Source organism: Monocercomonoides exilis (genome assembly GCF_001643675.1).
Source record: "Monocercomonoides exilis strain PA203 chromosome Unknown scaffold38-1042076, whole genome shotgun sequence".
Lineage (NCBI taxonomy): Eukaryota > Preaxostyla > Oxymonadida > Polymastigidae > Monocercomonoides > Monocercomonoides exilis.
The window spans coordinates 893524-920847 of record NW_027150583.1 but is presented as its reverse complement, the minus strand read 5'-3'; the positions used below and the strand labels follow the sequence as shown (position 1 = coordinate 920847).

Below are 27324 nucleotides of genomic sequence, written 5' to 3'. Positions count from 1 at the left end.
AACCACAAAACTGGGAATCACCCATAATATATCTGAATTTTTCGCCAGATGATGTTCCAACCTCAAACAATCGGGGAAAAAATAGAAAGGTTTATAACAGACGCAAGAACTTTCCGCACATCACCTGAAGAACTTTTCGACTATATTCATGGAAATGAGGTTTGAAATAACAAAGGTGGCTGATGTACTAATCGAATGCAATTACTTTTTTTAGAAATTTTTAACGAATCAAAAGGTACAAATATCTGCAATACTACCACACTTACCAACTTCAGAACACCCATTGGCCCATTGTTATCTTCTGTTTGCCTTTTATTTTGAATGTCAATTTATTTTTAGGATTGATAACTTTTCTCAGCTCTTTAAAAATTCAAGATCTCAAGCCAAGAGATGAGCTATTTCTTGAAGTTTATGAATTTTTCAGACAGTTGGAATTTGTTGATAAGATGTATTTAGACGGATTTTATCGTTTTACTGATCAAGTACTGGATATTGTCGAATGGTGCAACAAATACTTCGAAAACAAAAATCCATTCGCAATGCTTTTTATACTTCGATGCTGCATGAAAGTACTTGACAATCCACAAAGAGAAATCTCTGATATTGATGTAATGTTTCTTGAGGTTTGAGAATTCTAAAATATTGATTTTTGAGTGCATTTATCTTTTTGTAAAATTAATTTATTTCAGCAATGCTTAAAAATGAAGTATTTAGATGCTGCTTATCCATATGTTACACGCCCAGTTTTTGGTATTTTCTCAAAAGACATGAAGATTTCACAAATCCAATTGTATTTTTATAATGCTGGATTGATCTGCTCTCATTATCACAAGTTTTCAGATGCTCAACGTTTGTTTAAAATGGTATGTTTTTTATACTCTTCGTTAGTTGTTCGAATTATTCTTTGTTGCTTTTGAATCGTGTTAAAATATCTTTTTTTCAAACATTTGCTCATTTGAAATCAAAAATGATATGTATTTTTACCGTTATCCAATCTCTTTATCATCTTTCATTCTTCTTATAATTTTTGTGTCTTCTTTTTAATTATTATATTTCAATTTATTTTGTTTCATTTATATTTATATTCATATTTATTTATTTATTTAATTTTCTAATAATAATAATAATATATTTATATTTATATTATATTATATTATATTATATTATATTAAATATACACTCCAAATTTTTTTTCCCTTTTCATTCCCTAAGGGTCTGACTGTCCCCTTCTCCAAGCTCACTTCAGTTGTGCTGATGATGTACAAGCGCTACATTCTCGTCTCTCTCATTGCAGATGGCTATCCTCCATCGCCCATCGCCCACATGAGCGAAACAAACCTCTCTGAACTCATCCAGCACACTGAGCCATACCAGCGCCTGATGATGGCGTGTGTTACTGCTTCTTCTTCATCTTCCTCTTCCTCCTCTTCTTCTTCTGCTAATGAAATGAACCCTTCTTCTTCCTCTTCTCCTTCTGCTTCTTCCTCCTCTTCCTCTTCCTCCTCCCCTTCTTCTTCTTCTTCCAAAGATGATCTTCTTGTGGACTTCAACATTGTTGCAGCACGAGTGACTGAGCTAGAAGAGGAGTTTGTGAAGGACGCAACACTCGGCTTGGCACGCATTGTGGCAAAGTCGATGAAGGAGAGGCAGTTCTCGAGAATGATACAGGTATGTGTGGGTGGAGAAAGAGAAGGAGGAAAGAGAAGGAGAAAGAGAGAAAGAGAAGGAGAAAGAAGAAAAGGAGAAAGAAAAAAGGAAGGAAGAAGTTATAAAAATAATGAAAAAAGATGAACATATCACACATGCTTATTTATTTATCATTGAATTTCTTTGAATTTTATAATGGCATTTTTTTTTTGATATTTTTCAATATAATTTTCTTTATCTTTTCTTGATGTTTTTAATATTTTGATGTTATTCTATCTCTATGAATCATTTTCCTTTTTAAATACTTTCTTCATCTTCTTTCTTTTTTTCTTTTTTTCTTTCTTTCTTTTTTTCTTTTTTTCTTTCTTTCTTTATTTCTTTATTTATTTATTTCTAATTCCTCAATCATATCTAATCAGACTTTTGGTGCGATGAAGCTGAAAGATGTGAGGACAAAGACACAGTGCAGCACCACAAGCGAAACCATCCACACGATTCTCGACATGGTTTGTGCATTTTGTGAGGAAAGACAAAGACAAAGAAAAGAGAAATGGAATATTCGTGTTATTTATCATTTGCTTTGATATCATATTTTGTTGTTTTATAATATTTTTTATTTTTTATTTTATTTTAATTGATTTGATTTGATTTTATTTCTTTTTTCTTTTTTCTTATTTCCTTCTCTTCTTCTTCCCCTTCCCCCTCCAAAAATAAAATAAAATAAAATAAAAGGCATACAAACAAGGAATCTATACAGTTCTGGATGAGAAAGAAGGGACTGTCACGTTTGAGTCAGGAACAGCATCGAAGGCAGAGACAGAAGAGCTTCAAAGAGCATTCTCTCTGGTGAAGGAGATGGGAAGGTTGGTGGTTAATGAATATGAATGATAGTCATAAATGAATAGGATTATTAATGATTATGAATGATTGTTACATTTTATTTATGAATTTTTATATTTTGAGGGATTTTATCTTTATGTCTTTATATCATTATGTCATTCCATTTTTTTATTTATCTATCATTTGATCCTGTTACATATATATAATTCTATCTATCATTCATTTTTTTTTTTCATTCTTCAGAGTTGGAGAGTTGTCAAAGCAGTTGGAATACATTGATGATTCAATGAGCCTGAACTCCTTCCTCATCGCACAGACCATCCCCAACGTACTCAATTAGATACTGCTTATAAAGAGAAAGTGTATGATTTGTTTATTCTGATGAAGATTTTTTAAGCAAATTCTTATTAATAATAATTACAATTTTTCTTTTCCTTTCTTTCTTTCTCAAAATTTTTAAACAATAATCAAACTTATCGAAATTTCAAAATTCACTTTTTCCTATGAACTTTTGATTTTTATTATGTTTCAGTCATCCGCATAGCAAATGCTGAATTTTCTTGCTTTAGTCCATTGGCGCTGTAACTCATTCTTTTTATAAATAATTCAATCACATCTTTTTGAAATATACGATTTTTGAAGTGATTTATTCATTTTTTTATAAAAAGCTATTCAAAAATGTGAAAAATAAATAAATAAATAAATAAAAGAAAAAAAGAAAAAGAAAGCGCACAAAATAAATCCTGTTCAAAAGATATGCCAGGTGAAACATATTTCCCTCTTTATGAACTAGCAGCGCAATTCAATTTTTCTTCCATACAACTCGCTTTTTTTCTGCATCTTGCTTGAGTTATTTCTCATCCAAAATATTACAATAGACGTTGTGTCATATGTTTTGTAATACACAACCAAGTTCAATTTTCATGCCATTTCTCCCATCAATTCACTTTTCGCAAGCAATCGATGCAAACAGCCAATGCTCCTCCATCTGTAAGCTAAATCCCTGTTCTTCTGCAGTGCTATAACTCGCATGTGAATCTGTGGCTGTGTGCCTAAGCAGCTCAAATATGCCCTTATTTCAGACAATCACCAATAAAAATCCTTCACTTATAAAATTATAGGTTGTGAACCCTTATTTATTTGTTCAAAAACAAGATTATTTTGTATCGAGATCTGCTTGATTTGAGGCAAAAGTCAATTGATGAAAAATGAAGATGTATATAATTCTCTGTTTTAGACATATGATTTTTTGTTTTTTAATTCTTTTGATGCGAATATTTTCGACAATACTAAAAATATATTTATTATTTGTTTTGAATTCATTTTGCGATTTCACAGTCACCTTCAAAAAAGCAAATATTTCTGGGTTTGCAACGTTTTATAAGAAATAGTTGGTTTTAAAAATGAATGAATATTTTTTCTCTTTTGATTTTACATTTTTTTTAGAGAAACTTTCGCAGTTGGAACAATTCACTGAAGAAGAGCAGAAGCAGAAAATAGAAGAAATGAATGAAATAATGGACGGGATGAGTGAAAAAGAATTTGATTCCGTTTTCACAAAAGAGCTATTCAACAAATTGGACAAAATAATTGAAGAAAAGAAACTTTCGATGGGAAATGCAATTTCGTTGATGAAACACATTGGATCTTGTAAAGTTCTTTTGAACTCGTGGATTTTTGGCTTATTTAATTCCTTACTGTACAGAAGATTTGAGAAAATGATAATTGATGAAGAACAGAAAAAAGAAGGAAAGAACGAGAAGCTTCTGATTGATCTTTGTGAATGCTATCTATTGCTTAGCGGCATATTTTTTCCAGAATTACTATCGATTTGTATGCCTTGCCTTCTGAAGGTTGCATTGAAGAAAGAGGGAAATGAAGAAACTCAAAAAGATGTGGAAATCGCTTTATTGGCTTTGAGCCGCGTTGACAATTATTTCGTATGAACGTTGTTATTTCCTTTTTGATATTATTGTTATATATATATATTAGAAAATGGAACCAAAACTGTTTCTGAATGAAATCAAAGAGATTATTCAATATCATCAGGAGCATCAGAATCTGACACGACTTGCGTACCAGTCTGCTTGGCAATTTTTGATCAAGAGATTTCACCGAGATAAAAGCTTGGAAGGAGTGGTTGTGAATGAGCTGCATTTTGTGAGAGAAGCAGTGCGAGAATTGGATGAACTGTCAAAGAGTGTGGATTGGAAGAGAAAAGAAGAAAGAAAGAAAGAAACGGAAGAAGCACTTGTTATCAGGAGATGGCTCTCTGTAATTTTTTATTTCTTTGCCTCGTGCAAACCGCGCGATGGCGAATTTGTTGGACTTTTAAGCAGCATTGTTCAGATATTTCTGGCATCAAGAGAAAATTCCGAAGTTATTAGCTGTCAGTGTATTGATACATTAAAAAAGGCAACAGAAGTGAGAGTTGCAATGGTTGATGACTTGCTGAAAAGCGGAGCTGTTGACGTGGCCTTGGAGATTATTGTTCAATTGGCGACTTCCAATGAATTAATTCATGGCTCTGTGGAATTTTTTTGGTCTGTTTGCGAAAGATTGAAGAACATAAACGAAAAGAAAAACTTTGAAGCCAAACGAGAAAAGGTGAAAAGAAAGATATTTGAGAAGTTGGAAGAAGAAGGATATGAAGACTGTATCATCGGATTGCACTATTTAAAGATTATTAATTGGCTTAGTTTTTCTTTTTTCATGAAAAACATTGAAGAATATTTTATATGTTGCTGAAAAGAAATGTTTTTATTTGTTTATTTGTTGTCATTTCCCAAAATTCGTGCAAAATATTTGCTCGCTTTTTTCTTTATCCGAGAAAAAGAGTTTTTCCCCCTGAATTCTACTTCGTTCGATATTTTGTATTTGATTATTTTTTATCTGCACTTCAGATGCAAAAAATGAAATCTATTAATTGATGAATTTTTTGTTTTATCTTTTTCTTTTCTAATCTTTCCTTCTACTGCATCTTCATCAAAAAACAGAAAATACCATATTTTTGCCTTATTATAATTTTAGTATCTTAATTTATCCCACTCATTCTTTAACGGATATCAAATTATCGGAACAAAAGATCTAACTGTCCATTTCTCCTTCTTCAAAAGCTCTTTCTTAAACAGATCTCTCTCTCTCTCTCTCTCTCTCTCTCTCACATCCTTAATAACCTTCAAGTTCAATGAAAATAAATTAGAGAGAGAAAAGAAAATCTTCCAGTGTTTGGCCTTCATAACACTCTGAAATGGAATTAAGCAGCTTTTGATGTGCTTAGAAAAAGAAATTAAATTAAATGAAACATTTAAACTCATTCAAGAAATGGATATTGAAGAAATGAAAAGAAAAAAGAAATGGAAAGAAAGAAAGAAAAAATGTATCAGGAAATATTATAGTTCAATTCAAACTCAGACGATATAATAGAATTAATCCAATGAAAAATTGCAACACATAAGAAAAATAAAAATAAAAATTAAATAAAAATTAATTAAAAAGAAAATTTTTGAACAGAAAAAAAAAGAATAACATAATTCAATTTTTCTTCAAAATTGAAAATCTCTAAAAAAACTTTCTTTTTGATCGATCAAACAGCTCAAATCACACCAAGTTAAAAAAATAAATGAAAAAATGAAAATATTTTTTCTAGAAAATGAAAAAAGAAGGAGAAAAAAAGATGAAAATATCAAATAAAATAGAATAAATAAACCTTCAATATAGGTTTTACAACTCATGTGAAATAAATAGAAAAAAGAAAGAATTCAAAAAAAAGTTAGAAAAGAAAAGAAAAGTAAAGAAAAGTAAAGAAAAGTAAAGATAATATTTAGAAGATAAATAAGAAAAAGGCAAGAAGAAGAAGAAGAAGAAGAAGAAGAAGGAAATATATGAAAAATAAAATTAAGTCACGCCTCTTTTAAAAAAACAAATTTACAAGAAGAAGAAGAAGAACCTCGAAAGATTACAAGCAAGAGATTCCAATTGAAGAGAGAGAGAGAGAGAGAGAGAGAGAGAGAGAGAGATTTGAAATGTCAATTGGAGGTGAAATGAAAAATAGAGGAAGATAAAAAAATAAATTAAATATTTATTTTTATATTTATTTCTTATTGCTATTAAAGAAAAGAAAACAATATGAAAAATAACCTCAAAAAAATTATCATCAAAAAATACACTCATCAAATCAATTTACACAGGAATAACAACAGCTAAACCATCTCTATAGAAAAATAAAAAATAATCGGAAAAGAAAGAGAATTATTAGAAAGAGAAAAAAGAAAGAGAAAAAAGAAAGAAAGAAAGAAAGAGAACATTACAGTTCATCAAATAATGTATTAATAAAACAAAACATGAATGAAATGCTTGTTAATCAACATTAAAGCAAATATCCTCCATTCTTTGTCATGTTGCTGCTTCGTCCTTCATCTGTTATTCAAACAATCCATTTATCTTTCAATGCCCATAAAATTCTTTTGTTTTCTTTCTTTCTCTTTCGTCTTCTTTAAACTCCCTCTTTATCTTTCAATACAATCTCTCATATTAATTCCTTTCCTCTTCTTCGATCAATCTCAGCTATATTCCTTCACAACTCTTCTTCACACCCTCTCATAAAATTCCTTATTCATTTCATCTTCTGTTTGCCTTTCTTCCCCCTCCCCCCTCTTTCTCTCTCTTCCTTTTATTTATTCAAAAAAAAAGTATTCACTATCATTAATTCCTCCACAAAATTCACTGAATTTCACTTCCTCCTTCCTCAAACATACCTCTCATCTCTTCCTCCTCCTCCTCCTCCTCTTCCTCTTCCTCCTCTTCCATTTCCTTCGCTTTCTCCTTCCTCTGCATAAATCGAGTCTTCTTCTCCGACGTTCCCTTCTGTCCGCATCGAAATCCCATCGTAATTCTCTTCGTCTCCGCGCTGGCTCTCAAACACCCTCAAATTCGGATCCTCCTCATGCGACAAGGAAGGAGAAAAGGAAGTGTAAGAGGAAGCAACTGAAATGGAAGAGGACGGAGAAGGAGAAGGAGAAAGAGAAGAGGAGGAAGCAGAGTTTGAATGAAATGGCACTCCAACAGATTCTCCGCCCAGATGTTCTGCGCCCAACGCAATTGGCAGATCGCTCTGAATCTGGTCTTCCAGTGTCAGGTATTGCGACATGTACCCTTCTGTCTCCTGCCACAGCTGTGCTCCCTTCTTCTTCTTCCCCTTCTTCTTCTTCTTCTTTTTCTTTTTCTTCTTCCCTGCCCCTTTCATCTTCTCACTCACACTCCCATCCTCTCCTCGATATCTCAGCGATCTTCTTTCCTCTCCGCTTCCCCCAATTCCTCCTCCTCCTCCTCCTCCCACTCCTCCACCCGCTCCCCCTCTCTCCAAAGTGTATCTGCTCGCTTTCGCATTCGGCTTCGTGTGCACTTCCAATACAGAAAACATCACCAGCAAGATGACTGAGGGGAGAATCTCCCAGCAGAACTGCAGGGCAACTGTGCGGAGATACAGCTGGCCACTGGGAAGGAGGAGAGAAAGGGAAGAAGTGAAGAAGGAAAAGAGAGTAAGAAAAAGGAAATCGATGCAAAAACATGATTGTAATTGTGATTATGAGAAATATGCATGTTATGAAAATAAATATAAGCATATGAATAAATATTTTATTATTTTTTCAAAAGATTTGTTTTAAATATAAAACTAAGTCACAAACCATTTTGAATCATCAAAATAGCACTTTATTGAATATTCATCGACGTATTGACTGAGTTTATTGATATGAAATATCTTGAAGAATGACCAGCAGAACCGTGCAATGAATATGATCCACATGAATAATATCAAAATCACCATAAGATGCATCCGGAAGCGAATTACCCCAGAAAGCTTTGACGTGCAGCATATTCGAATTAATCGAAATTCATACGAAGATATAAACATTACAATAGTGAAATACAGAATAGAATTTATAATCATAAGAGCTTGATGATGCTTATCCTGCATGTTCGAAAAGTTACACATGAAATTTTATTATTATTGTCAATAAAATATGAAATATAATGAATTACAAATACAAATAAAACAATGTGCATACATTCAATGCATTTGAAAGGGTAGAAACGCATATGCATGCAACGAACATTAATCCAAGAACTGCGAAGATTAGAATTTGATAAAAATATTTGCAACACTGTTTTCCTTTTGGCTGTGGAAAAATAGCTTCACCCATCCAAAGTGCCAAAAGTTCCCACGCAAAAAATAAAAAAAATCTTGGAAACTGATCTGCAATTAGATTTCCCCACATTTCATTAAATGGAAATGGTACTGTGTAAGTGATAATTCTTGTGCAAAGAAACAACGAAAAGACAAGCAGAAACGCCTTTCGTGATTTATTCTTCACCTTTGAAATTCTACGGAAATTATCTATCGTCTGTCTCGCAGCAAGAAGGAGACATATAAAATATGCAGATACTAGTATTACAAGGGGATAAGACCCCTTTCCAAACATGACTTGCAAGAACATTCATAAATATTTCAAAACTTCAAAACAAATACTAACCTGGGACATATGCAGTGAGATATTGCTGTGGTCTTCTTCCCATACGAAATTCATGAAAAAAATAATGGTCTTTGATTCTTTTTCATTTTGTATTATTATTTCCAAGAAAAAGAAAAAATTTTATGTTTAAATAAAAATTTAAAAAAAAAATACTGATAATCCTATAAAATATGAACGAAACAAAGTTATCAAACTGAATGCATGAAAACACCTATAAAATTAAAAACTATTAATTCCATCTTTGCATTCATATCGTTATTTGTATAAATTTTGTATATTTAGACTTTCGCGTTCTCACATGGTGCAACACTTTCAAACAGATTGTTTGCATATGGGGCAATCACGCTTAATCAGAAGCCATCGCTTGATGCATTCGTAGTGGAATGAATGAACGCACGGTAGGCAAACAAGAAGATCGCCTTCCTCCAAATCCATCAGGCAAATGGAGCATGTCGTCAGCTTCTCTTCCTCCTCCTCTTCATCATTTTCCTCTTCATCATCATCACTTTCTCCTCCTCCTCCTCCTCCTCCTCTTTCTTCACATCCCCTCACATTCTTCTCATCTCTTATCCTCTCCTTCCCCTTCCCTTTCCCCTTCTTCTTCTTCTTCTCCCCACTCTCCTCATACACCCACGTCGGAAGAGCTGCAAAATCTTGCTCTGAAATGCCTCTGTTCTCTGCATCGCCTATCATTTCACACAGATCCAGCAGCTCTTCGTGCGTCATGCTGTCCACATCCACCGCCATTGCCTGGCCCATCCCCCCCGCAAACACACTCCCTCTTCCCCATCCTCTTCCTCCTCCTCCTCTTCCACCCCCTCCTCCTCCACCTCCACCACCCCATTCTCTTTCTCTCCTCTGCCTCCTCTGTCTGTCTGCCTCCTGCCGCATCCGCTCTCTCCTCATCCGCTCGGCCCTCTCTTTCGCCTGCCTTGCCTGCTGCCTCGTGTCGTGCGCTGCCTTCTGTGCCGTCTGCTCCGCCTTTACATTCCGATCCATCTCTCGTCTATTGGCTTCTCTTATCTCTCTTTGCTCTCTAACATTCCTTTCTCTCTCTCGCATGTCTTCCTCCTTCCGCTGGCTTCCCTTCGCTGCTGGTTTTTTCGCTGCGGCTGCTGCCACTGCTCCTCTGCCAACACTTGCAGTTCTTGCATTTCTGGTATTACTGTTAGCATTCCTACCATTTCTGGTGTTTCTGGTGTTGACTGCATTTCTTGTATCGCCTTCACTCAGCGCAGAGTAAATGTTGCTGCTTTCATCGTCTGCAATGCCTTCAAGCAGGCTTTCGATGAGTCGAGTTTCGTCGTCTAATTCGAAGGAACTTGGAAATGCGTCTTCATCCATCCCAGAATGGCCCATATAAGATGGTGATGAAAAGGCAGATGATGCAAAAGACGAACTATAAGAGGAGGAGGAAGAGGAGGAAGAAGAGGAAGAAGAAGATGATGATGAATGCGAAGAAGATGAAGAAGAAGACGAAGATGATGAATGGTGCGAAGGTTGTGAAATGAAATCATAATAAGAAGAAGTTGGAAGATCATATTCCTTCTGCTGCGAATGTTTTGGACCAGTGTCTGAAAAAGCATAAGGAACTTCACCCGGTGCGCAATCACGCTTCATTATTTCAATTGCCATTTGCTCATCCTCCTCCATCTGCAGCACATGAGCAAGAAGTTCAGAATCCAAATCATCGCTTTGCATCGATGACGATCGCTCATCAAAAGATGTCTCGGGAAAATCCGCACCTGCTTGAAGTGATGCAAATGGAGAAGGACTAAATTGTTGTCTTTGATCAATGGCTTCTTGACTCATTAATGAGCGATCGTTTGAACTCAATTTTGAAGTATTTGCCTGAATCGGAGAACTTGAAGGTAAATCCACAGCTTTCCCATCAAGTTGTAATGTTTCACATCTTTCATGAGATACCGCATTTCCTAAATTCCAATGTGATTTTTCAATTAACGGCTTTAAAAAATCGTTCAACGTTTCCAAAGAAATCTCCTTTAATACGGTCATCGGAAATCGAAGCGATTTAGATTGAACAAGTTTAATAGATGTAATGTTGAAAAACTTTGAATGCGGATAAACTGCATCTTCTTGTGATATTTGTGGAACTTTAGAGTTTCGATGAAGCTTTGATTTCACGGAATGAATATTTTCTCTATTTTCTTCGTGTTGCAAAAATGCCTGCATTTGATATTTCTCTGTAGTAATTTGGGGATTTTTGAGCCTATTTTTGTCTTCATACGACTCCTTCTGTAGTATCATATTTCTCTTGAATAAAAAGGCAAAATAAAGGACAAGCTTTTCGCGGAAAAAGAAATCAATTAATTTCCAAAATGTGAAAACGAAAGAGTTATTGTTGATGAAAACTTCTTTTTACCACTTGAACAACAAAGTCGAAAACTCATAAATCCCATTTTCTTTTTCATCAAGGCAATTGTTCGATTTCACTTTTCAGGAGAAAAAATCATGCATATAAAAAACAAGCAATCTGTCCATTTCTATTTTGTAGTGAAATGCATACGTAATGAGAAAAAGATAATAAAAGAGAAAAACATGAATTCCAAGATAATTCTCAAAAGATTCAACATATTATTATCAAAATCTCAATCAATGAGACTGGAATCGTATTAAAAATATTTTGATCATTCCGCGTCTTGCAAAATTAACTGTCAACTTTTTTGAATATCCTGAACATCTTTCATTTTAAAACAGTATTGCTGATTCTTTCATTTTTTTCCAGATTTTTTTCAACTGAATCCATAAGATCATTAAAATCCTCCATGTGCTTAAGTAATTGGAAATTCTCTTCATTATATTTGGAAAACTTTTCCACAATTATTCTTCTTAATTCATCAGTTTCAGATGTGCAACACTTTAAATATTCATTTTTTTCAATTTCGCATTGCAACGCTTTACGTTCTTCGATGGAGAGATGTGGAGGTTCTTCACAATTCAGCTCTTCGTCCGTTAGCGTTATTTCGAAATCATTCTCTTTCTCAGAATTCTCTTCAAGATCATTCTGCATTGCTTTGAAATAGATTAAATATTTCTTAAAAATGACAAATGAATGAGCGTACTTCTGCAAGCGTTTGTTAAATCTTCAAATTGCAAATTTAGTTTTGAATAAAAATTTTGTGGAATAAATTAATTAATGTTGGGCATCTACTCATTATTGAGCTCCATATAAGATTTATAAATCTCGTTCTCATTTTATTTTCAAATTATTTTCTCAGTACATTTTTTATATATAATTATTTTTGAACTATCTATTGTGGATTAAATAGTTAGGATTTAAAATTTCAGTTTGAAAATTTATTCAAAATATTTACCAGCTATCATAGAAAAGAGAAAACATTATTAGCAAACAACTCCATACACCAAAAATAATTCTAATTCGAAAAAAAATAATTCAAATTCGAAAAAGAATAATTCAATTTCGTAATTAATAATTCGAAATCGAAAATTAATAATTCGAATTCGAAATTAATATTTCAATTTCGAAAAAAAATAATTCGATTTCGGAATTAATATTTCAATTTCGAAAAAAAATAATTCAAATTCGGAATTAATAATTCAAAATCGAAAATTAATAATTCAATTTCGTAATTTATTAATTCGATTTCGAAAAAGAATAATTCAATTTCGAAACGTGAATTTTTTTGATTTGTGGAATGAATAACTTGTGTTTGGGGTTATAAATTCATTTTATTTTTATCTCATCAGCAAATTTAGTTTATCAATAATTGAAAAATGTTGCATTTTCATTAAAAAATTTTCTTTCATTTTGAATGAAGATTCATTGATTGAAGTTAATTTGAAAAGGAAAGAAATACATTTTCATGTTTAAACCGATATTATTCAGAATTTTGCCAATGAAACAATAACATTATTGTGAAGAAATAATTCAATAATCGTGATTAAATTTTTTTAAAATTTTATTTGGTTATTCAATAGAATGAATTTTTATAAAATTATTAATATTTGAGTGATGATTTTCGAAAATGAAAAAAAAATTCAAAAAATTGATTTATTGATTGTTGCAATAAAAAAACAGTTTTCTATGAGTAATAAAATTTGATAGGTTAAAAAATAACTTGAACTTTTCTGAAATCCATTCTCGAGAAAAATTAAAAATTTCAGTTTCTAATGAATTTCGAAATTGAAATAATCATTTTTGAAATTGAATTATTCTTTTTCGAAATCGAATTAATAAATTACGAAATTGAATTATTAATTTTCGATTTCGAATTATTAATTCCGAATTTGAATTATTTTTTTTCGAAATTGAAATATTAATTCCGAATTTGAATTATTTTTTTTCGAAATTGAAATATTAATTTCGAATTCGAATTATTAATTTTCGATTTCGAATTATTAATTACGAAATTGAATTATTCTTTTACGAATTTGAATTATTTTTGGTGTATGTCTTTATCTTTTATGTTTGCATTTTTAATTATGATAAAATATTCTTTAATCTTTGAAAAACTTCAATCAAAAGACTGAAAAGTTTTTGAAATGTTTTTCTCTCACTGAAAAAAGATTAAATGTGTTGAAAATCATTTTTGTTGATCTAACCAATTATATTGAATATTTTTTTTGTGTTGGAATTTAATTCTTGGTTTGCATCTTCTAATAACAATTCATCAATTCTCTCTTCTTTTCATATGAATTTTCAGTGGTTAATGAGCTTCAATTTTCATTTGTGTTTTTGGTTGCTTTTGTGCAAAAAACTTTTTTGTGAAGCAAATTTTTCGTTGAAATTGTCGACTGGAAGCGATGAGCATTGCAATGCTTATCACAAAATGCCTTGCAAAACATTTTCTGCATTATTTGATATCCTGGAAGATCGCTCTGTTGTTCAGATCTTTTCAGAAAACGTAACAGAAGGGCAACAACCATTTTCCTGGGATGCACCAAAGTCTTCTATCAAATTCATGCAACATATTGATAAAAGTTATTTGTGTGCGTTGCCAACAGAAACAAAGCCTTTGTTAACACTTTATAATATTAATTCGTTTGCATTTTGAGATTATCAGTAACTCAGCGATTATTTTTTATTTGAATTTTCATCTGTTTTATTTTTAATCAGCTTGAGTTTCAGTAGGTGCAGATTTTCAACGACAATCGCTCCAATTCTGGAGATTTCGCATGGGAGAAATTTGTCATTATTTGAATGCATTTTTTGTGGAACTGAGGGAATGAAAGGGATTGGTCCTTTGGTGAAAGCAACATACTATGAGCAAGTTTCACTGAGCTTTGGAATAAATGGCTCAACTGGATCGCAGTCAAATTTTGGGCAGCGTGTAATCGATGGGCAAGGAGCAGGGCTTTATATAGACAAAGTGAAAGAGTTCATTACAATGGGTTCCTGCTTTGTAAATCTAACTGCAAATCAAGGCGGGGGATTGTTTATTGGAAAGGATGCTGAAATATGCTTGATTGATAATATTACGGTGAGAAGCGTAAAAGCGACTGGAGAACGGGAGCAAGGAGGAGGGGCTGGAGCATACATTTGTTGCATGAGTCCTGAAATGGAGGCAAAAGAAAGAACTGTAAAGTTTTCTTAATGCACGTTCGCGGACTGTTACTCGGGGGAAGGAGAAGGAACAGAAAATGGTTATGGCGGATGTTTATTCACAGGGCGTTCTATCAGGTGTCGAGACTGTCATATGAGCAACTCGCGCGGAATGACAGGGAGCTGCATTTGTGCAAATGGGAGAGGCATGGAAGCTGGACAAGAGTGCTTGATACAGGGGTGCTTTTTCGAAGGGAAATGGAATTCTCAGTCAAAGGACAAAACTTTTGCAGAGGTGCTTTTTCAGGTTGTGGCATTCGAAGAGTTCAATGTTTCCAGAAGCCGTTTTGAGAGCCATGCATTAAGTCTGGCAGCAGGCTGCATCTTTTGTGCGGATGTTGACAGAATGTATATCTCGAACTGTGATTTTGAGAAGTGTTTTGGAGGAACAGGCGGTTGCATTGATGTGGAGACTGAAAAAGAGTGGCAAAAACAGATGAGCCTGTTGAGGGCACTGAGCTGCAAAATGACAAGAAGCAAGGAGAAAGGAGAGCCACATAATAGTGGAGCCTTGCTTTATACACGAAAAGTGAAGAATGTGACCATTTCCTTGGAAAATGAAGGTGAGATTGCCATCATTGAAAACCATTCTTCACACGCCAAAGACAGCGGTAGTGGGATAGTTGTTGAAGAAGCAGATTTGTTACATATTTCGAACGCGAACCAATATTCGTTGAATGTGCAAAGTGAAGAAACGATATTTATAAAGAATGATGTCAAATTTGCATAGCTGAAGAATGAAGCAATCGAGGAATGCACGGCCGTTCAGAAAGATAATTATATTCAGAGTGGAAAAGGAGGAGCATATTTTGTTGTAGATTGTGCCCGTTAAGTTCACTCCTTTTTGTAAACATAAGCAGACACGACTTCTTTATGTGAATAATCAGTCAATGATCCATTCATCACGGTAAAGATTATCGGATGCAATATCAGCAATTGCTCTGCTTTTGAAAGTGTGGGCATCTTCTTTGAAACGGACAAGAGCAATGGAGCACAGCGAAAGAAGCTGACGATTGAAAATAGCAGTTTTGTGGGAAACAATGTCAGTTCAGATGGAGGAGCGATTATGATTTGTGAAAAGAAAAGCAGAACAGCAGTTGGAGAAAAAGAAACAAAGAGTTTTGAGGGCACAGCTAAACTGTGGATGAGTTAGAGAAAGGGAAAGAGGAACGAAGAAAGCTATCTGCATACCATAACCTCATCTATGTTTTTGAACAACAAGTGCAATGCAAGGATTAAGAATATTGAGGCGAAAGGTAATGGCTGGCCGATTTTTCCGTGTGGCAGTGCGATATCGGTTGTTGGGGAAGATAGCTCGGCAGACTCGTCCGTTTCAGTGGAACAAATGGAATATCTTGTGCCATCGGCGTGGACAAGCTACAAAGGCAATGTGCATTCGGCTGTTTATGCTCGCAAGGGTGCAAAAATGAAGAGCGATTATGATTCGTTCAGCAACAATACTGAAAGGGACAAAGAGGATATTGAAATTTTGGCTGATATTTTGTGTGAAGATTCGCAGGTGGTTGTTCAGAATCCGCAAAAAGTCCATCCCCAGCGCCTGTGTGACGAAGTGTGCGGCAGAAGATCGAAGACAGATGCAGCAGCTGTGAAGTGCGAGTTCTTTCCGGCAGAGGATGTGAGGCCGAGTTGTGTGTCGGTGGTATTCAAAAGACCTTATCGATTGCCTTTGATGGAGTTAAGAGGGAAGAATGTGTATACTCTGCATGAGCCGATTCTGTGGATTGGGAAAAGTGAGCGGACAAGCAGCAGCTCAAATGCAAGTGTGACAGCAGAATAAGGGGTTCGGAAAGATAAAAGTGGCAATGCATCTGTGTATGTGCTGGCGACGAAAGGAGAGATTGATGTTTCAAAACTGTGTCGCTCGGCTCCATCAGCACTGTTTCTGCATATTTCTGTTGACAAAGGCGAAAGCTGGTCGAAAGGGATGCGCATAAATGTTGAAGCAAACTCCAAGAAGAAGGAAATGTCTGGTCCTGCGACGAGGAAAAAGGTTCTTGTAATTGTTGTTAGCTGCGTTGCGGCAGTTGGCTTTGGTGCGGTTGTGACTATTGTTGCAGTTTGCGTGGTGAAGCGGAGAAGGAAAGGGTTCAGTGCACTTGGGAAATAATCGTGAAATATTGAAGTGATTTCTTTTATTTTTTTCTTTTTCACATTTATATGTTTTTGATGAGTTCTCATTGCAATTGATTTTTCATAAATATTTGTATGTTTTTGAAAGTTATCCATTATATGTATGATATTGTTGGCTTTATTTGGACTTTTCCAAAAAGTTGAGTGAAATTATTTTTAAAAGGGTATTTTGTTATATAAGTTATATTTTTATTGGTATTTTTGATTTGATATTGTTATTTCCAGATTTTATTATAAATTTGTTAAGTTGGAAAATTGTTAATCGATACCCTTTTGATAATTCTTGATTTTGATTGTGTTTTTTTTAAACTGCTTTGTCCCGATTATTTGGATTAAAAGGTGCACTTTCTGCTTTCCTATGAACGGTGTGGATGAAGTTCAGTTCATATTTTTGCTAAAGTTCTGAACTGTTGAAAGAAATCGTTTGAATTCTTCATTTTGTTATTTTTTTCTAAAATGAACAATTTCCAAATGCTTTTTGGAAGAATTGTTATTTTTTCATTTTTCGTTTCAAATTGAAAACAAAAAATAGAAACTTCAATTTATATTTATTCAATGATTTTCTGATGAAGTCAAAGATAAATAATTGAAAAATAAACTTATATATTAACACTTTGTTTTTAATGAATATTTGAAAAATTAATATTTCCACATTTCATTCAAATTCTTTGAAATTATTGACATGATATTGAAGATGTCTTTTATTTCGTTTCAATTTTGTTTCATGGGAATGGTATTTCAAAATGTGTTTCCTTTAAATTGATCAAAAAAGAACCCATAATAATATAATGAAAATAAATTATAAAAGAAAGTCGATTATGAGCATTGAAATAAGTCTAGAGGCTGTAATTGCTGTAATTCTGTGGAATACATCTTACGTGCATTGCTTGCGCTACGATACCACAAATGACAAAGTTGGAACAATTCCAGAATTAAATGTTTTGCAAAATATTCCTGCAAATGATTGGATGACTTCAACTGAAGCTGAAAATAGTTACAATGCTAAGGAAACTTATATGCAAGCACAGCATGAACAGAAGAGTTCTGAACATGATGAATCTGAGGGATGGAAAGGAAAATGGAGAATGAATCAAAACAACAGAATTGAATCAGCAAGCACAAACGCAAATAGGAATATCGTCAAAATTGAAGGAGATGCATCAAATATTAGCATCCACAATGAAAAGAAGGTTGAAGAAGGAATTAAAGAAAGCAAGATGAAAAGTCACATTATTCTGGATAATTCATCTCTGTTGTGCATGAATTTGGGGATGATGGCAAATGGAAATACAAGTTCATTAACCTTAAGAACTGAAAGTGTTGCGATGATTAGTGGATGCCATTTTGAGGTCAGAAGCGAGAGAAGTCCATTTGATTTGTGTGGGAGTAGAATATCTCTGTCAAACTTGACACTTCGATTTTGGAATGCGCAACAAACTCAAATACCTCATCTTTTCTCCACAAAACTTGGAGAACCAAAAAGTCACTCAACCGATTGTGTCTCTGTTTTCTCTTCATGCTTTTCCTCATTCCAGATATCTTCTCCTCCATTTTTGTCATCACCCTTTGTTGAGAGCGTTTTACTCACAGATTTGGTTTTCACCAACATTTCGACTGTCCCAACACACAGAAGGATTCATTTTGCTTCAGGATGTGGATGTTCCACTCTGATGAATGACTGCTCATTTTCATCAGTCTGTGATGTGTATGATGGGGGAATAGTTCCTTCTCTGAACAACCCTTTTACATCTTTGAGTGCTTCAAACTCCTCGTTTATTGGATGTTTCAGAAAAAGAAATGTTGAATGTGTTGGAACTGAAATGGAAAAGAAACAGCCAGGGAGACAAAATACAACAGAAAATGGACAGAATACATTTATTTGGTGTGAATGGAATGGATCAAAGGCAATGGGAAGCAATGATTCATTGTCTGATGGAGCTTCTAACGGTGGATCAATTTTTATGACTAATTTGGTAAATGGAGAACTTTTGGTTTCTCACTGCTCTTTCAATGGATGTGTAGCATTCAGTTGTGGAGGTGGAATCGTGTGCTATAATATAAAATCAGTAAAGATAATGAATGACTTTTTGAATTCATGCACTTCCCAACAAGGAGGAGGAATATATTTCAATAAAATTTCTTTTTCATTACGAATGGAAGGATGTCAATTCCGGAAATGTTCCTCAAATAGAAATGGAGGTGGACTTTATCTTGATTCATTCGAAATGTTTGTGTTGAATAATTTAGGGAATGAAAATAATGAAGAAGAAATTGCTTGCCTTGTTGAATGTTCATTTTTTCATTGCAGTGTTACAGGATCAACAGGTGGAGGAATTCAATGTCAAAACATTCCTTTTTCTTTCAAAGCAACTGAAATTCAACTTATTTCCTGTTCTGCTTTATCACATGGAGGAGGAATTAGGTTTTACCCTTCTAACGGAATTGCTCCAAATGATGGAATTTATTTTAAATACACATATTTTTGTAACTGTGATTGCGGTGGGGATGTTCCTTATGGGAGCGATTTTCTGTTCTTCGATTTTAACAATCTTTTTTTAGAAGCAAATCCGTTTTTTGATTCGTACACAACTAACACAAACGAACAGAGAGTTTGCTTTGCATATTATGCAGGTGTGTGGGTGTATCAATACACGGAAAAGAAAGATTGGCTGAAAGATTTGATTATATATGTGGGAATTAATGGAAATGATTTGATTGATAATTGTGGAATACAAAAGACGTCGCCTTGTCAAACAGTCAGGAGAGCCGTGGAGAGAAGTTTTGAATCGATGCTCACAACGCTTTTTGTTTTCGAAGGAAGATATGAAAATGAAAGAGTAACTATCAATATTAGTGATAAGGAGATCAGAGTTATTGGAAAAGGAAGGGAGACGAGTGTGATTGTGTCGAATTCTCTATCCTCACTTTCAACTTCGCTGTTCAGCGTTTCGAGTGGGAAGTTGGAGATTATTCATGTTGGAATTGATCACAATTCTGAACGAGATTCTTCTCCAAATGTGTTTGTGGTTTCTGATGGGAGCGGTTCACTTTCATTGGAGGGTGTGCTGATCTCGTCAAGTGTTGCTGGAACGAATGTTATATCGTCATCTGTGTTTGTGGTGGCACTGTCACAGCTGAGGATGATTGATGTGGAGATCAAAGATATGAAAGTTAGTCAGCCTCTGTTCTCAGAACCATCATCAGGAGGATCAGAATTGAAAGAGAGTTTTCTGTCAAATGTGACAATTCGGAATGTGAATCTGACTGAAGGAGATGGAGTGGTTGTGGCAAAGAATGTGAATGGAGATGAGACATTTGTGGTGAGAAACACAATAATTGAGGGATGTGCATGCGAGAATGGGGATGGTGGAGGAATTCATATTTGTTTGAAGAAAAATGGGAAAGCGGTTGTGAATGGAGCGAGTGTGATTGATGGATGCAAGGCAGAGAATAATGGAGGGAGAGGAGGGAGAGGAGGAGGATTATTTGTGATGATGGAGAGTGGAGAATGTGGGTTGACAATTGGAGAGAATGTTGAGTTTTCGAAAGAAATTCAAAATGTTGCAGAATATGGGAAGGATGTGTTTGTTCATTGTGGGAGTGGTGTGTTTTTGGAGTCAAAAGTGAATACCAGCTCATTTTCATTTTTCACTCCACTGTCAATTCCATCAGATGTGTTGAAACTGAGTGGGAGTGAAAATGGGGATGAAAGTGGAGTGATTCCACTGTTTGTGTATTTGTGCACAATGGGGTCAAAAGTGCTTGTTGATGGGAGTGGAGGAAATGGGAAGGATCACAGACATTGTGGATTTGATGGATTCAGGTGTTTGACAGTTGATTATTGTGCGAACTCAAGAATGAGCAGCACTGTGAATGAAATTGAAATTGTCTCATCTTCTTCAATTGCCAAGGAAATAACAGGACCATCATCATTTGGTGTGATAATTTCAGGCAGAATAGCATCATTGGAGGAGGAGGAGAGGATGAGAGTGAATGTGAGTGATGAAGGATCAGCCACGCAAGATTGGCTTGTTGGATGTTCGAGTTCACTGACAATGAGGAGATTTTCATTTGTTGTGAAAGGTCAGTTGAAATCAAGGAGAAAAGCATTCATTCACTCAAATTCAACACTCAGTGTGACGAACTGTTCAGTCTCATTTGAAAGTGGGGCATTAACAAGTGGAAAGATAGAATATAATGTGATAAACATTGAGGGAGGAGTGTTGATTGTTAATGGATTTGTGATGAAAAGTGGAGTGACACTGAAGATGAATGGAAAATCACCAATCACAATGACAAATGGAGTTCAATTGGAGATTTTGAACAGCAGAGTGAGTGGAGTAAAAGTGGAAGGTGGGAATGGAGGAGGATGTTTGAATGTGGAGATAAATGGAGGAAGTGCAAAAGTTGAAGAATGCAATTTATCATCGACATGCTCAGGGGGGAGTGGAATGAAAGGAGGAGGGATGATGATATCAGTGGGGAAGGGAGGGAGGTTAGAAATGAAAGGAGTGAAATATTCAGGGTGTGAAGTTCCATCAGGGGAAAGAGAGGATGGAGGAAGAGGAATTGGAGGAGGGATGTTTGTTGAACTTCCCAATCAAATGGGAACATTCGTTTTGGAAGGAATGGAATTTGAGGGATGCGATGCTTGGAAAGGGAAGAGCATGTTTGTTTCGGGATGGGATCTGAGAGAGATTGTGAATGAGGAGCACCTGAAATGGGAGATAAAGGAAGAAGAATTGGGATCGTTGGATGAGTTGTGTGGATGGGAGAGGAAGACAACAGGAGAGGAGGGATATGTAATTCCACTGGTTGTATATTTGTGGAGGAACTGGAGTGGGAATGGGTTTGTTTCGAAAGAGAAAGGAGGAGACTTCAGCTGTTGTGGGTTTTCAGAAGCACCATGTTCATCAGTTGATCACTTAATATCGCTGAGATATGAGTCACTTGGAGAAGGCGAATCACACATCAAGATTGTTGGATCAGGATTGCTCCAGAAATCGATTTCATTTTTATCATCATCGCCTTTATCAATAACTCCAATTGTGTCAATTGAGGGAGATATTGAAGGAACAGTTTTGAGAGTGAGTGAAGAAGGGGGAATGATAGCATCGAATGTTGTCGCTTCATTCAGGAACCTGTCATTTTCTCTGCCAAATGAACTTGTTTCTCATTCATCGCTCATTCACTCAGCAACATCCTCAGCAACATCACTTTCAATCAAGAGGTGCTCATTTGTTTGTGAGGATTCAACAAAGGAAACGAAATATTGTCTGATAAAAGCAGATGGAGGGAGTGTGGTTATTGAGGATTTTGCTCTTTCTCAGTTCAATCTGGCAAAAGGGTTTGTCGAATTCACAGCAGATGTGAAGAGTATTGATGTGATGAATGTGTCAGTTTCGAACACAACAATCTCAGGAAGCAGTCTGATATCGCTGAGTCAGCCATCCCCAACAAATATGTTGATCAACAAACCAAGAGAAAACACAAAACAAATCGTGAGGGTGAACAGCTCATCATTTGCAAACATCACATGTGTGGAGAACAGGGCATGTTTGATGAGCGTGGGATCGTTCTTGAATGGGATGGAATGTGTGATTGAAGGGTGTGTGCTGACGAAGTGCATGAGTGAGAGAAGCTTGGAAGGAGGAGGGATGAAGATGCTGATAAAGAGAGGAGAGTCGGAAGTGAGAGTGAGTGGGTGTTCATTTGGGATGTGTGTGTGCTCAACAGGGAATGGAAGGGGAGGAGGGATAATGATTGGTGCGCTTGACCCGAATGTGGAGCACGTAAACACCGAAATGCCACCACTTGGGCTGAGATTGGAGAACATCCGATTCATGATGAATGATGCGTTTGTGGGGAAGGATGTGTTCATCCGATGTGACTCGATTGAGTTGCAGCTGAATGAAAGGCTGTTTGTACTGGACTTCAGCCAGGAGGCGCTGAAGGGGAAGGACTCGATGTGTGGGAGCGATGGAGAAGGGAAAGTTGATGTTGATCTGATTCCGCTGATCACATTCTATTATTCTTCACAGGTATTTGTATGTGTGAATGGGAGTGACAACAGACAGTGTGGAGCACAGAACAATCCGTGTGAGAGCATTGGAAATGCTGTGCAGCACATTCAAAGAAGCATTGCAAACATGATTTTTATTGATGGAGAAGGGATGATGGGAGAGGAATGTGTGATTAGGGATGTGAGGATGGTGTCGATGGGGAGGGAGAAGGCGACAGTGCATTTTGAGGGGAAGATGGAGGAAAGAGGAGAGGAGCGGAGCATGATGGTGTTTGTGAATGAGAGTGTGGTGGAGAGGTGTTTGTTTGTGTTTGGAGAGATGTTTGAGAGCACACAGAAATATGTTGTGAAAGTGAAGGAGGGGCGGATGGTGATGAATGAATGTTCGTTTGAGGGTTCAGCCAGTGGGATGGGAAAGAGGCTGAAGAGCACACTGGTTGGGGTGGAGGGAGGAGAGATGGAGATGGTGAGATGCACAATCAGACACATCCATCATTGTGGCAGATTGGTTGTGTTCTGTGGAGAATCATCGAGAGTGATAATGAGTGAGACAAGGATTTGGGATGTGGAATCAGAGGGAGATGTGGTTGTTGTGGAAGGGGAGGCGAGAGTGAATGTGAAAGAAGTGGGGATGGAGAACATAACAATAACGGGGGAGTGGAGTGTGATGGCGATGAGAGGGAGTGGAGATTGGAGTGTGTCAAACTGCACATTCAGTGGGTGTGAGAGTGGAAGAGAGAAGGGAGGGATTGTTTTGTTGAGCAGTTGTGAAGATGTGAGGATTGATATGTGTGATGTGCGTGGAGGAGTGGACAGGGCAGATGAAGAAAGATATTTGAATGAGATGAATAAGAAGAAGGGAAGAGAGGAAAGAGAAAGGATATGCAAGTGGAATGGATCGATTGTTGGGGTTGAGGAGAGCAGGATTGTGATGAAGGATACGAGGATTCAGGGGTGTGGGAAAGGGGGATTGTCAGTGAATGGGGGAAGTGTGACAATTGAGAAAGGGGAGTTTGAGAACAACAATCCATTCATTGAAAAATATCCATCAGTGAGAAGAAACATCCTTTGCTCTGATTCTGGAATATTGACCATCTCCAGTTTGAAAGGAGGAGATGGACAAGAGAAGAACACTTCGCTTTGGATTTTGAATGATGGATGCACCCTTGATGGAATAGCAGGAGAAAGACTATCTCCTTTCTTCATTCCTAGACTGGAAGATGTTTCAGTGAATGAGAATGGAAGCAATGTTGTTGTGAAATTCAAGGGATCTCTTTTTGTGCCATGTGACTTGTCATTCAGAGTTGTGTATAAAACAGGAGATGTGGAGTTAGTTGAGACATATCCTTTTGAGGAGGATGGGTTTGTTTCAGAAGCAGAAGTGATTAGAAGAGTTCCATCAGAGAATGTTTCATTGGCTTCAGATGAAACAGAGGTGTCTGTGATGATTTTGTTTGGGAAGCGATTGGCAGAGACTTCTCCACAGATTGTGAAGAACAAAACAGAACCAAAGACTGGAAATGAAAAAGTGGTTGAAGGAGGAAAAGAAGGGAAATCTTATTGGTTGTTGATTGTGATTGTGCTTATTGCTTTATTTTTGATTGTTCTTATTATTTCAATAATATTCATTGTTCGATGGAGGAAGGCGAAGAATGAAGCGAAAGATCTGAAAGAGATAGTGAACGATAACATCAGAAAGGATCCGAAGGCATTTGAGATGGTGACGATGGAGATGTCGCCTGAGGAGCAGTGGAGGAGAGCAGAGAGGGAGGCAGAGAAGAAGAATGAAGAGAGGATGAAGAAGAGAGTGTATGCGAAAAGCTTGGGACACTCAGAGTCATCAGAGCATCTTCTGTCTGAGAGTAGCTCCACAGAATATATTTTGGGAAAAGACTCCGACAAGATTCCAGAATGGATGCTTGAGAAGGTTGAAGATGAGGAAGAGACGAGGAAAAGAACACCATCGCCATCCATCTCATCCACCTCAACAACAGACACTACAGACACAGACACAACATTTGTTCGAGGGGAAGATATGTGTCCAACCACCTCATCCATGTCGAATCTGGTGGATGCAATGGCCTGTTCTTCACCTCACGAGAAACTGATTGTGGACTTGAGAGATTCACTGTTCATGCTGCTTCATGGAAGGAATGAGAAGAAAGAGATGGCTATTGGCACATTGAAGGAGAGAGAGCAGACAGCTGCCCAAATCCTGTTCTGGGTTGCGAATGGAGCTCTCCACTCCTTTGATGAGATGGGAAATCCTCTTTCTTCCCTTTCCAGTCTGAGTCCTCACATTGTATTGTTTTCAGAGCATATGGTCATCTGCATTGTTATGCATTCAGATCTTTTATCAGATGACTCTGATTCTTCTTCCGTCTCCTCATCAACTGTTGTGACTTCTACCAGCGATGATGATGATGAAGACTCTCTGCCCTCATCAGCCTTTGAGGATGAGGATGATTACAAAAAAGAGTGCCTGAGGTGGAAGGCGCCTGAGCTGTTGGTCAACAAGAAGATGGGAGCAACAAAGGAGTCAGTTGTGTTTTCGATTGGGATGATGCTGTGGGAGTGCCTGACTCTGGATATCCCGTTTGGAGAATATGATGCGGAGACAGCAGGGCAGAAGATAACATTTGGAGAAAGGCCATCGCGAAAGATGATTGCAGGAAGGGGAATGGATGAGGTTGTTGGAAGCTGCTGGGAAGAGGAGGCGAGCAAGAGGATGGGGCTGTTTGAGGTGAAGAAGGAGCTGTTTTCGCACTTTCCAGCGAATGCAGCTGTGGTGACAGCCTCAGATGCGATTGCACATGCAGAGAGCTCAGAAAGTGAGACAAATGATGAAAAGGAAGTGTCAATCATCCAGCAAACAACAATAACAACAAACACAGCCACCACCTCTTCTTCAACAGTAGCATTAACAGCAAAATCAACTTTAAAAACATGAGAAAATGCAAGTGTGAGATGAATTGATTGATGATTTTGAGAAGAGAACAAGAATTGTTTTTCATTGGAATGAGGCAAATGATGGTTCCCACAAATATAAAATAAGAAAGAAAGATAATGTTTGTGAATGTTTTTGTATGTTTTTGTATGTTTTTGTATGTTTTTGTATGTTTTTGTATGTTTTTGTATGTTTTTGTATTTATCTTTAAAGTATGTATTTTCATGTGTTTTTTTATTGATAAAATTCCTTTGGGGATTCTTCTTTTTTCTTCCCTTCTGATGTCTTTATGCAGTGTTATTCCATTTCACATTTTGATGTCTTTTGAATGAAGAAAAAACAAGAAAAATGAATGGAAAAAAAATGTGAATTATGTTCTTTCGAAATATTTGTAATATTATGAAAAAAGATTTGCACTTTCTATCAAAAGAAAAAATTCTTTATTATTCGTCTTTTTTTTCTCATGAACCTATCATGAGCAATTTGATAGATTTTCTCTCCATAAATGTTAACAGGTTTTTGAAATGATTCTTATTTCTTTTCTGTTTTGAAAGAACTGAATAGGGTCAACTTTTTAATGGGACTTTTTCCTTTATTGGCACTTTTTATATTTTCGATAACAAAAAGCTGAGAAGTGTGAAATGGCTTTCAGCATTTGGATAACCGATTTAAACAAAGTTGATTTAATTTATTACCGGTTAGTTTTTTAATTTTTGTTTATTATTTAACGAGATATTTCGTTTTTCTTGAAAATTTTGAATTGGTTTTTCCCACTCAACCAAGCATTTCCAGAAAATGAAAAATACTGTTTTCAAAAGCATAAACATTTATCTATTTATATTTTAATTCTTTTTTTTTTTTTTTTTTTTTTTTTTTTTTTTTTTTTTTGACAAACATTTTTTTCGTGTTATTTTTGCATTTCATTTTTTTAACAACAAACTAACATAAAACTGATTGCTTCTTTGTAAATATAATGAAATGGGGAAAAATATTTCACTTCAGGCATTTTCATTGAAAAATTATGCACTTTTCATTGACTTTTTTTATCAAAAAACATAATAAAAATGTATTCATTTTTTGACATTCGTGAAATGTCAAGAAACATTATGTTTTGTTTTCAACGATGCCTGTTTACGGATATGAAAATCAAATTTATTTTGAAATCAGAGAAAGCAAAATAAAGTTATTAGTGAAGCAATTTTTTCATGCTTGGTGCAAAAAAAAAGCTTGAAAGTCCATATTTTCCCCCAAATGAAAAAAAAAAAATATGATATGCAAAACAAGCATTTTAAAAATGAAATGTTATTAATATAGAACATAGGTTTTTTCTTTCTGCAAAGTTTTTATCAAAATAACAAAAATGTGATCTCAGATCATCATTGGTTGGTACAATTTGTCAGTATAAGACAAATAGGAAAAAAATAAGTTTTATTTTGACAACATTTCATTATAAAAGTGTTTGTTTTGCATATCATATTTATATTTTTCCCCATTTCATTATATTTACAAAGAAGCAATCAGTTTTATGTTAGTTTGTTGTTAAAAAAATGAAATGCAAAAATAACACGAAAAATGTTTGTCAGAAAAAAAAAAAAAAAAA

General features: G+C 35.5%; 8 protein-coding genes across 8 annotated transcripts; 6 read left to right on the top strand and 2 right to left on the bottom strand.

Moving 5' to 3' along the window:
- The first annotated feature begins 25 nt into the window (after positions 1–25).
- MONOS_14740 (putative COP9 signalosome complex subunit 3) lies at positions 26–3132 on the top strand. The gene is made up of 9 exons (XM_067867569.1): positions 26–159; positions 215–303; positions 359–623; positions 690–863; positions 1213–1668; positions 2067–2153; positions 2380–2510; positions 2731–2849; positions 3020–3132. Exons 1-8 carry the CDS (start codon positions 49–51, stop codon positions 2825–2827), a joined length of 1410 nt encoding a protein of 469 aa, XP_067723290.1. The 5' UTR covers positions 26–48; the 3' UTR covers positions 2828–2849; positions 3020–3132.
- Positions 3133–3627: 495 nt separating this feature from the next.
- Positions 3628–5413, top strand: MONOS_14741 (uncharacterized protein). The gene is made up of 4 exons (XM_067867570.1): positions 3628–3703; positions 3826–3853; positions 3934–4427; positions 4480–5413. Exons 1-4 carry the CDS (start codon positions 3689–3691, stop codon positions 5233–5235), a joined length of 1293 nt encoding a protein of 430 aa, XP_067723289.1. The 5' UTR covers positions 3628–3688; the 3' UTR covers positions 5236–5413.
- A 1821-nt stretch (positions 5414–7234) lies between these two features.
- Positions 7235–9082, bottom strand: MONOS_14742 (uncharacterized protein; the record flags this gene model as incomplete). The annotated part of the gene is made up of 4 exons (XM_067867571.1): positions 9021–9082; positions 8556–8971; positions 8175–8458; positions 7235–7982 (listed from the first exon to the last, which is right to left on the bottom strand). Exons 1-4 carry the CDS (start codon positions 9061–9063, stop codon positions 7235–7237), a joined length of 1491 nt encoding a protein of 496 aa, XP_067723288.1. The 5' UTR covers positions 9064–9082.
- Positions 9083–9095: 13 nt separating this feature from the next.
- Positions 9096–11431, bottom strand: MONOS_14743 (putative E3 ubiquitin-protein ligase RLIM). The gene has a single exon (XM_067867572.1). The coding sequence runs from the start codon at positions 11286–11288 to the stop codon at positions 9333–9335; it is 1956 nt and encodes a 651-aa protein (XP_067723287.1). The 5' UTR covers positions 11289–11431; the 3' UTR covers positions 9096–9332.
- A 2262-nt stretch (positions 11432–13693) lies between these two features.
- On the top strand, positions 13694–14596 carry MONOS_15288 (uncharacterized protein; the record flags this gene model as incomplete). The annotated part of the gene is made up of 2 exons (XM_067868153.1): positions 13694–14043; positions 14119–14596. The coding sequence occupies 2 exons, from the start codon at positions 13694–13696 to the stop codon at positions 14594–14596; spliced, it is 828 nt and encodes a 275-aa protein (XP_067723286.1).
- Positions 14597–14698: 102 nt separating this feature from the next.
- Positions 14699–15334, top strand: MONOS_15287 (uncharacterized protein; the record flags this gene model as incomplete). The annotated part of the gene is made up of 1 exon (XM_067868152.1): positions 14699–15334. One exon carries the CDS (start codon positions 14699–14701, stop codon positions 15332–15334), a length of 636 nt encoding a protein of 211 aa, XP_067723285.1.
- Positions 15335–15808: 474 nt separating this feature from the next.
- MONOS_15286 (uncharacterized protein) lies at positions 15809–16732 on the top strand (the record flags this gene model as incomplete). The annotated part of the gene is made up of 2 exons (XM_067868151.1): positions 15809–16385; positions 16458–16732. 2 exons carry the CDS (start codon positions 15809–15811, stop codon positions 16730–16732), a joined length of 852 nt encoding a protein of 283 aa, XP_067723284.1.
- Positions 16733–17573: 841 nt separating this feature from the next.
- MONOS_15285 (uncharacterized protein) lies at positions 17574–25727 on the top strand (the record flags this gene model as incomplete). Its single annotated transcript, XM_067868150.1, has 3 exons — positions 17574–18800; positions 19072–19177; positions 19315–25727. 3 exons carry the CDS (start codon positions 17574–17576, stop codon positions 25725–25727), a joined length of 7746 nt encoding a protein of 2581 aa, XP_067723283.1.
- Between the last annotated feature and the right edge of the window lie 1597 nt (positions 25728–27324).

Coding starts and splice junctions, on each gene's coding strand:
- MONOS_14743 (XM_067867572.1), bottom strand. CDS start 11,288: ATGATACTACAGAAGGAGTCGTATGAAGACAAAAATAGGCTCAAAAAT.
- MONOS_14741 (XM_067867570.1), top strand. Junction 3,854..3,933: donor AAAAAAGCAAATATTTCTGG/GTTTGCAACGTT, acceptor CATTTTTTTTAG/AGAAACTTTCGCAGTTGGAA. Junction 4,428..4,479: donor GCCGCGTTGACAATTATTTC/GTATGAACGTTG, acceptor TATATATATTAG/AAAATGGAACCAAAACTGTT.
- MONOS_14740 (XM_067867569.1), top strand. CDS start 49: ATGATGTTCCAACCTCAAACAATCGGGGAAAAAATAGAAAGGTTTATA. Junction 624..689: donor TTGATGTAATGTTTCTTGAG/GTTTGAGAATTC, acceptor AATTTATTTCAG/CAATGCTTAAAAATGAAGTA. Junction 2,154..2,379: donor TCCACACGATTCTCGACATG/GTTTGTGCATTT, acceptor ATAAAATAAAAG/GCATACAAACAAGGAATCTA.